Source organism: Balaenoptera ricei, chromosome 14 (assembly GCF_028023285.1).
Source record: "Balaenoptera ricei isolate mBalRic1 chromosome 14, mBalRic1.hap2, whole genome shotgun sequence".
In the NCBI taxonomy this organism is placed as follows: domain Eukaryota; kingdom Metazoa; phylum Chordata; class Mammalia; order Artiodactyla; family Balaenopteridae; genus Balaenoptera; species Balaenoptera ricei.
Window position 1 is genome coordinate 19,502,743 of NC_082652.1, and position 9,173 is coordinate 19,511,915.

A 9,173-nucleotide genomic window follows, 5' to 3' on the forward strand; every position below is an offset into this window, starting at 1 on the left:
CTAGCCCAGTTTAATTACAGCCCCTTGTCCGTGCGTGGCGTTCCCAGCCACCTGCCTTTATCCACACTGGTCCCTCCTCCTGGGATGCCCTTCCTGGGTCTCCTCTTGCTGGGACTCTCCTCATTCACGGCCACATCCTCTAGGGCGACTTCCTTGCCTCTTTCTCTCAGGGGATCTCTCTCTGTCCTGGGCTTCCCTGAGCCCTTGGCCTCTCTCCTGCCACAGACCCATTTCTGTTTTGTAAAAAAATAATTTACATACGTGTGCTTCTCCTTGGAAGTCTGCGAGCTTCTTGAGGGCTGGGCTGTGTCTGATTACCTCTGAAATCTGCTCAGCACAGGGCCTGGTGCTCTACAGGTGTTCATTAAGCATTTGATGGATGAATGAATGAATGGTGCAGGAATGAATGAATGCAAAGGACTACTGTCCCACTGGATTCCTCAGGTCTGCCAGAGGGCCCGGTACCCTGGGTGAGCCTCTTGAATTCACCCTGCCTCACTTTCCCCATCTGGGAAATGGGGCCACGACTCCTGCTCTGGCCATTCCATTGGGGTATCACAAGGCCACAGATCTCACAATGTTAGAGCCATAGGGAACCCAGAGGGCTTCCCACCCACCCCTGCAAATGGGGAAACAGAGGCCTGCCGAAGGAAAGGGCCTGACCAGGGCCAGACAGTGGGTGCCAGGACTCGCTCCCTGCCTCAGGCCTGACCCTCCATGCATCCCTTAAACGCAGCCCAGCTCCCACTCTGCACTCTGAGCCTCGGAAAACCTGAGTCACAGCTGGAACCAAGTGTGGGGAATTTTCCTCCTCATTTTCAGGGACCTCGGAACCTCCCTGACCTCATCCCCTTCAGAAGGGGAGGCAGGATCCCAGCTCTCTGGGCCGTGGGCGCTCCACAGCACGGCCCTGTCTGTGTGTCTGTCGTCCTCAGACTGCCCTGGGGACAGGCGGTCAGGGAGGAAGTGCCCCATCTGGTGTCCCCGGGGCGTGGAGGGGACGCCCACGGGCGTGAGCAAGGGGGGACTGTGTGTGGCCGAGCTTGGCCCCGCCCCTGCCCCTGTCCCCACCCCAAACCCACTTAATGAAATCAAGCTGGCCCCGCTGAGGGGAGGGAGGGAGGCGGGAGGAGGCGGGAGGAGGCGGGAGGGAAGGGGCGGGCGGGCGGCAGCCAGAGCCGCGGCCACAGGGCACTGCCACGGACTTGCTCTGCTCCACCTGGCGGGACACCCTGTGTGAGGAGGCACTGGTGAGTCCTGGGGGCCCCTCCTCTCTCCAGGGAGCCTGGTGTGTCTTGGAGTTTAGGGGACCAGTGTGAGTGCTTGGGGGGCTTCTCTAAGTATGTGTGAGCTTTGAGGCTGTGTTCGATGCTGCCTACTTGTGCGTGATCTGCGCTAAGGGGGCGGGTGGCGGGATGTGTGTGCACCCTGGACGCCGCCCGAGTGCCGTGCTGGGTTGGCCGGAGTGTGGGTTGTGTGGGTGGCGGGATGTGTGTGCACCCTGGACGCCGCCCGAGTGCCGTGCTGGGTTGGCCGGAGTGTGGGTTGTGTGCAGTTGTGTGTGGGCAGTTGGGGTCTTGCTGCAGGGGATGTGTTGTTCTTGGAGAGTGGGCACCAGGGTAGGTGCTCCCAGGGTCTGCGGGCGGGTGCTATGGATGGGGGTGGTCCCGTCCGTGGGGATACACGGGGGGGCGGTCAGGGGGTGCACATGTGCACACGTTGTCAGAGAACCAGCCCGTTGTGTGTCCACGTGTGTTCTCTGTGTATCTGTGCTGGTGGGCAATCTGGGGTGTCGAGATGTTATGCGTCTGTGTCTTTGTGCCTGTGTTGTGTCTGTGTATTGTGTGCCCGTGCTGCTGCTGCTCTGCGTGTGTGTGTGTGTGCGCGTGTGTGTGCACGCGTGTGTGTGCGTGTGCGCGCGCGCGTGTGTGTGTGTGTGTGCGTGTGTGTGTGTGGATTTTGAGCCTTCAGGGCCCCCGTCCCTCCCCAGGTCTCCCATCCAAGGGGCCCAGGTCCCTGTCCTCGGCTGCCCTGGAGCAGGGGTGCAGAGCTTCAGCCAGAACCCCTCTCCACAAGGCCACTAATTGAAGCCAGGTTTTTGTGGGCCACCCCTCCCCCCCTGGCCACCAGTCTCTGAATGGGGGTGGGGCAGCCACTCTGGCCCATCAGTCTCAGGTTCTAGGGAAATTGGCCTTAGGGATGGATTTGCCTCATCTGCCTATTGCTGACCTCAAGTGGGGATATCACATTTGAAAACAATAAACTCTGAGTGAGCTGGGCTCTGAAGAGTCCCTGCTCCCAGCCAGGAGTCCTGGATAGTCACGTGGTGCCACTAATTGCCATCTACACTGTGCCAGCCACTGCTATTTCTTGTCCTAACAATAGTCCAGGAAGGTGGCCTTATCCCCATTGTACAGATGTGGAAACCGAGGCTCAAAGAGGTGATCTGCCTGGCCTCAAGACACACAGCTGGGAAATGACCTCCTCCCAGGTATTCGGAGCCGCCTCTCCAGTCAGGCTCTGCCCTGACTGGCTGTGCGACCCTGGGCAGGCCTTTCCCAGTGTTGGGCCTGGGTTTCCTCTTGGGTTAAACAAGAGGGGATGGCCTGACCCCACCTCTTAATGGCCTGTGAGTTTCCGCATCCTGGAAAAAATGAGGACGCAGGGAGGAGGTGGGGGCAGCTGATGGGCAGAACGATCATATCAGAGCAGCCCAGGCCAGGGTGCCCATTCTACAGATAGAAGACTGAGGCCCAGAAGGGTCAGGGGGCTCATCAAGCAGGGTCACACAGCCATCTCCTGTGAGGCCCGGCCGGCTCCCCGCACTTTGCCTGCACCTTTCCCCCGGAGCCCTGAGGGGAGGGTTGTGGTGGGTGTGAGGGACTCTGAGAGTCGGGGTCTCAGCCTTTAAGATCCAGAGGTAGTTTGTGTGGCCTCTTTCCTTATCCTCTGCCCCTGCCCCCAAGGATCCAGGGGAAAGGAGGACTTTTCTCTGTCCGACTCACTGCCGCACATTCGTGTGTGAGCGTGTGTGTGTGTGCGTGTGTGTGTGTGTGCGCACATGTCTGGTCCTGGATTCCTCACTGGCCACTCAACGAGATTTCACTCAACGAGGTAAAAAAGTTGCTCTTTCCTGGAGAATGGCGGGAGACAATGAGCAAATTTACACATCAGGTGAGGATAATCATCATTTGTGACTTGGGGTGGGAGAATGTTGGCTGGTCCTGCATCTCTGCTGGGGTAGAAATTTGGCTGCTTCTGAATTTCACCTTCCCTCGGGGAGCAGCTGCTCTGCACCAGGCACTTTCTGAACGTGATCTCATCCGGTCCTAACAGCTCAGGGAGGCAGGCCCTGTGCTCACCTCCTCACCCTGCCCCCAGTTTACAAATGGGGAAAGTGAGGCCCAGAGGGGCCGGGCAGCCAAGCTAAACCCAGATGGAGCTAGGATTCTAATCCTGGCCTAACCGGCCTTATCGCTCTGCTGCCTGCGGAGCTTCAGTACAGAAACTTCACAGCCGTCCCCCCAGGAAAGGCCCCTGGTCTTCAGGCCCCACTGGTCAGAGTTGCCGTCTATGGTGAGAAGTTTCAGCTGCCGCCATGAAAGGTCTCTCCCGGGCTTGACACAAGGCGGAAGGCAGGGAGGTGACTGGCAAGAGACAAAAACCCCCAAGATCAAAGCTGTTTGTAGGAACATTTGCTAACAAGTGTCAGAGAGTGGAGGGCCCAGGAAGGCTCCTAAACTTTGTGGAACATCTCAGATCCTGGTTCCAGCTGACAAGTGATGTCAACCAGTGATGGAGCCCATTCCTGGGCCAGCCTTAGGCACATGAGAGAGAGTGTGCTGGGTGTGTGTGTGAATTCTCAGAGTCACAAAGAAGAAGGTTCAAATCCCAGCTCTGACACTTAGCATCTGTGTGTCCTTGGGCAGGTGCCTGTCTGTCTCTGAACCTCTGTTTCCCCATCTGAAAAATGGAGACAGTGTTAGTGCCCAGGGCTTCTTTGGAATTGCACCCACAAAAGGGGCTCAGATGAGTAACCCATGATAAAAGTACACGGTGACCAACTCATTTAAAATGAACCCCTGGGTGAGTGTTGCCTCATTTGATGTCCTGGGAATTATCTTTTGTGTTTTGCCATCTGAGCCACTTTGTCCAAATTCGTGTCACATCAGGAGGCCCCAGGTCACTTGGAACAAGCCACTCAGTGGCCCCGTGTCATTCCTACAACATCTTCTGAATCCCCAAGTCAGCGTGAGTTGGTACTATCACCCACTTTACGGAGCTGGGCCTGAGGCCTGGGCACTCAAGGGGACCTGCCGTCAAGATGTTGGGCACCTGACTTCCTGCTCCAGCCCAGGAACTCACTGTGTGGCCTGGGGCCTGCCCCTTGCCTTCTCTGGGCCTCTGTCTCCCCATTTCCATCCCCTGGAGAGGGCACCTCAGTCAGGGGATCGTGAGGCTTTTCCATCTTGGCACTTGTAGCCCCATCCAGAGTCCTGGGCCCTCTTCTGGGTCGGGCAGAGGCTCTCAAGGGGTAGCCTGGGGGGCGCAGGAAGGGGTTCCTGGGTTTGTCTGAGAGGCCAGGCTGACTCACACTGGCTGGGAGATGTACTGCTTTAGAAGCCGGACTCCTCTGTAAAGCTGGGCCATAAGGAATTTATTGTTAGTCAGCCAGGCTGTCTGGGCCGGGGAGGGTCTGGGGGGTTCACGTCGGGAGCAACCTTCCAGCGGGGGGAGGGAGGTGCGGGGTTCATCTGGATCCCATTTGGTGGCGGCCATAGGACTTAGGCTCCAGCTTTGTTCCAGGCACGAGGGTTCCCTCTGGGCCTCCAGGCCCTGCTTTGAGCCTTGAGGTGGGGGTTAGCCATGGGGCACATGCTCCCACAGGCCTCTGCTGAGCTCAGAATCTGGATGCTTCAAAACCTATGAATCTTCCGGAGACGGGACCGCAGAGGAGCTGGGAGCAGCGAGGATGGCTTCCCAGAGGAGGGGGTCAGCTCTCTCAGTTACTCACTGAGCCCTACCGTCCTCTCTCCCTCCGTGCCTGCATCCAAACCCCAGCTCTTCCTTAGCAAGTCACTTAATCCCTCTGAGCCTCAGTTTCCTCACCTGGAAAATGGGGAGAATGTAGTACCTGCCCTATTGGGCAGTTCTCAGGATTCAATGAGAAATTCCATGTAAGAAATGTAAAATAGTGCCTGGCACATGGCAAGCAATGAAAGGGTAAGTTCTTATTCATTCAGCCAACTCCATCAAGATGTGTTTATTGAGCACTTGCTGTATACCAGGTATGATGCAAAACCCTGAGGGTGCCGAGATAAATAAGATTTAGCCCTTGCGCTCCGGAAGCTCAGAGTGAAGTCGGGGGGACCAGTGTAAACCCCGGGATGGGGTCCATTGTATGGTGGGGAGGCTCAGGCCCGGGGAAGGGAAGCGACTTGCTGGAATAGGTTCTGTGTCTGCCGCACCTCCTCAGGGTCCCCTGAGCCTGGGGTCCCAGCCTGACGTCTCTCCTGCCTCGCTTCCCCACAGGTTCCAGGCAACATGGTTTCTGCAGCAGCCCCCAGCCTCACTGTGTCTCTCCTGCTGCTCCTGCGGGTCCTGCCCGCGGCATCCTACTCCGTGTCCCTGCAGGCCACCTTCCTGGAGGACACAGGGGGCAGCGGGGAGGCCGAGGGCGCGTCGGCCTCCTCCCCGAGCTTCCCGCCGCCCCGGACCCCAGCCCTCAGCCTCACGTCGGTGGGGCCCCAGCTCACGCCCCTGGCGGGCCCCAAGCCCCCCACCAACTTCCTGGACGGCATCGTGGATTTCTTCCGCCAGTACGTGATGCTTATCGCCGTGGTGGGCTCGCTGGTGTTCCTGCTGATGTTCATCATCTGTGCCGCTCTTATCACCCGCCAGAAGCACAAGGCCTCTGCCTACTACCCCTCATCTTTCCCTAAGAAGAAGTACGTGGACCAGAGTGACCGGGCCGGGGGCCCCCGGGCCTTCAGCGAGGTCCCCGACCGGGCCCCTGACGGCCGGCCCGAGGAGGCCCTGGATTCCTCCCAGCAGCTCCAGGCTGACATCCTCGCCGCCACCCAGAACCTCAAGTCTCCCGCCAGGGCCGCCCCGGGCATGGGAGATGGAGCCAGGATGATGGAGGGCAAGTTGGAGGAAGAGGAGGAAGGCAGCCAGGAGGCAGACCAGGAAGCCCAGGGACATGGGGTCCCGGCAGAGAAACCAGAGGTGCCGCCAGAGGAGCCCTGCTCAGCGCAGGCGGATGGGGCTCTGGCAGCCGCTGAAGGTCAAGGGGAGCCAGAAGCAGCTCTCTCATTAGCCCTCGAAGCTGGGGGCCCAGCTGGTTCCCTCGAAAACCCCTGTGCTTGCGGCAGTGTCCCCCCCAGCATCTAACAGGCCTCTAGGGCTGCCGGCCCTGATTGTCGGACCCCTGGTGGTCACCTCTTTGGGCACAGAAAGGTCCTCGGCCCTGACCGTGCTCTGACACCCCCTACTCGGCCACTCCCCGCTGCAAATCCCGGCATGTCTGATCCTACTACAGCAGGCAGAGATGCTGGTCTCTGTTGCACCCTCAGGAATCTCATCGACTTCGAGAACATTTGTCCCTGCAGCCCCAAGGGCTACATCCCAAAGTACAGCTCCTCTGGGGAGACGGAGCTGAGGATGTGTCCCCGTCACAGGCACGTCCGCTGGGAAACATATGTCTCAGGTCCCTTGTGACAATGCAAACATCGCTGCTTTCCATTGAGGTAGGAAAGAGAAACAGAATAACTAGGAGTTTTGGAAGAGTTTGAACAGATGGGAGATGCAGAGGGGCCTGGGGTTGAAGCAGGTAGAGGTACCGCAGAAGATCAGTCAGGAAGCTTCCGTGAGGGGTCCTGCACCGATCACGACAGGTTCCTAAGTGAGCATTTCCCAAACTGGGTTCCCTGGAAGAAAGATTTTGAGGTCCAGTGAATGAATTGAGGAAACATCGCTTCTCTGCTCTGCGTACCCCTCTTGGAGCCCCCCAAGGCTCTGACAAGTCCCGCAGTAAAGGTGCCCATGGAATCTGATTTCGCTTAGCCTTTCCCAAAAAGCTTTTGGCCGCGGAGTACTTTTGTTTTTGTTTTACAGCTACAGAGTAAAATCCTGAAGAGAACACTCTGGAAGTTACAGCTCCAGGTGTTCTCCAGGGCGCCCCCTCCCCAGTTCCTGGTTGGTCCGGGGTGAAGGCTGTGGAGATGGAGGCTCAGCCTCTCAGGGGCTGCCTCTCATCCTGCTACTGCGGGCATGGGGCAAATGAATTGAACTTTCTTGCCAGGGCCCCAAGGCAACCGAGAAGTGGTGGGGGCAGGGCTGTGTGTGAGGGGACCCCACTCTGGGGGAATCTGAGGGGATCAGGGAGGGTTTCCAACAGGCTGGAGCAGGGGGGCCCTGACCCCCTGCCCTTCACACACACACACACACACACACACACACACACACACACACGCACACATATCTGGCAGCCTATGCCCATAGCGTTCTTTAGTCTTCGACAAGGGAGCCTGAGCTCCGTCCTGATTTGGGGAGGCTCTGGGGGGGGGGGGTTCCTCTTCCCCATCCCTCCGTCCGCCCTCCCCCCAACCTCCGCACAACTCTCCAGGTGCTGGGATATAACAAACTAGCACAATAAACCTTTATTCTGGCCTGAGCGTCACTGGTTTTCTTGGGGCGGTAGCGGGGGAGGAATGAATCTGCTGGGAGGTGGGGAGCATCTCCCCTGGGCTGTTCTATGGGGGTGGGGCAACTTTCTGGGGCCAGGGGCTGAATGGGCAGATTGGTGTGGGAAACGGAGGGAGGGATGGATGCCCTATGGGAACAGGGGCCGGAGCTTGTGCCCCATCAGCCCTGGGCTTGTGGCCACAGAGGCAGGTTCCACACGTGCCTCTGCTACTTACTGTGTCTGCAGGAGAACCACCACCTCTCCGTTTCCCCCACGGGGCAGTGGAGGGGCTTGTGGCTGAGGTTTCAGTTTCCCCTGACCCTGCAGTGTGGCTAAGGACTGGCCCGGGTCTTAGGGAAAATGCCACACTCGCTGCACCCTTGGCCAGTGGTGCGTGGGGCTGGAGGCAGCCCTGGCCTGTGTCTCCTCGCCCACCAGCCTCCTCCTTGCCTTTGATGGCCATTCCTGTGGCCACTGCTCCCCCTCCGTGCTGGAGCTGCCAGCTGGAATCCAGATGCGGCTGGGCTGCGAGCACGTGCTGGATCCCTGGGGTGATGGGGGCAGGGAGGCCATCCTCCTGCAGCCCCTCTCCTCCTCCGACCCCACATCCATCCAGAGGGGGCCGGGGTTTGGGTTTCATAACACACAATGGCCACTGTCTTGCTCAGTAGGGAAGGGCCCTCCTTCTCTCAGCCCAGACAGGCTCCCGCCCAAGAATGTAGGGAGAATCTAAATACAGATACTGAATACCCGGATGCTGTGTGGCTGGGACCAAGTCACTCAACCTCTCTGGGTGGGACAAGCTCTCTCCTTCTTCCTGAACTCCTGCGGGGGTCCTAAGCGCTGGGGTGTGGCTGGGAAGTGCACGAAGCTTCCTCATGACAGGCAAAACCCAGGTAAGACAGAAGCGGACACTGGCGATCCCTGGGGAGCAGGCAGGGCGGCATCTCCCAATCAGCAGCTTCCTGGTCAGTGGCTCCCCATTGGTGCCCAGTGGGCCCTCCAGAGAACGTGGAGTGTGTGGCCTTAGCCACAGCCTGTGTCCCCAGGGACTGCTGGGGGGGGATAAAGGAGGTGGTCTGAGCCCCAGCGCAGGAGTCAACCTCTCCCTCACCTCTGAGCTTTTACAGCTACTATTCCCTCTGCCTAAGACACCCTTCCACCCCCCTCCTTGCCTTGCTAACTCTCATCTTCTAGCTTCTGGCTTAGATGTCCCCTCCTCCTGGGAGTCTTCCTGGATACCCCGCACCCAGCCTCTCTTCCACAGTCCCCTGGGCTCAAGGATGATAAAAATTGCTTACAATTAAGGGGCATCTGTTATGTGCCAGGCACTGCTCTAAGCAGGGGACATCATTAACTCATGGCAACCCTACGAGGTGGGCAGTGTTATTATCCCCATGTCACAGATGGGGAAACTGAGGTCCAGAGAGGGGAAGTCAGTTGCCCAGGTCACACAGCCAAGATTCCAGCCCTGCAGTCTGATTCT

The 9,173-nt window shown here is 58.6% G+C and overlaps 1 protein-coding gene across 1 annotated transcript; it reads left to right on the plus strand.

Moving 5' to 3' along the window:
• The first annotated feature begins 1,168 nt into the window (after positions 1-1,168).
• Positions 1,169-7,675, plus strand: TMEM119 (transmembrane protein 119). Its single transcript, XM_059894100.1, has 2 exons — positions 1,169-1,250; positions 5,533-7,675. Exon 2 carries the CDS (start codon positions 5,545-5,547, stop codon positions 6,391-6,393), a length of 849 nt encoding a protein of 282 aa, XP_059750083.1. The 5' UTR covers positions 1,169-1,250; positions 5,533-5,544; the 3' UTR covers positions 6,394-7,675.
• The last annotated feature ends 1,498 nt before the right edge of the window (positions 7,676-9,173 follow it).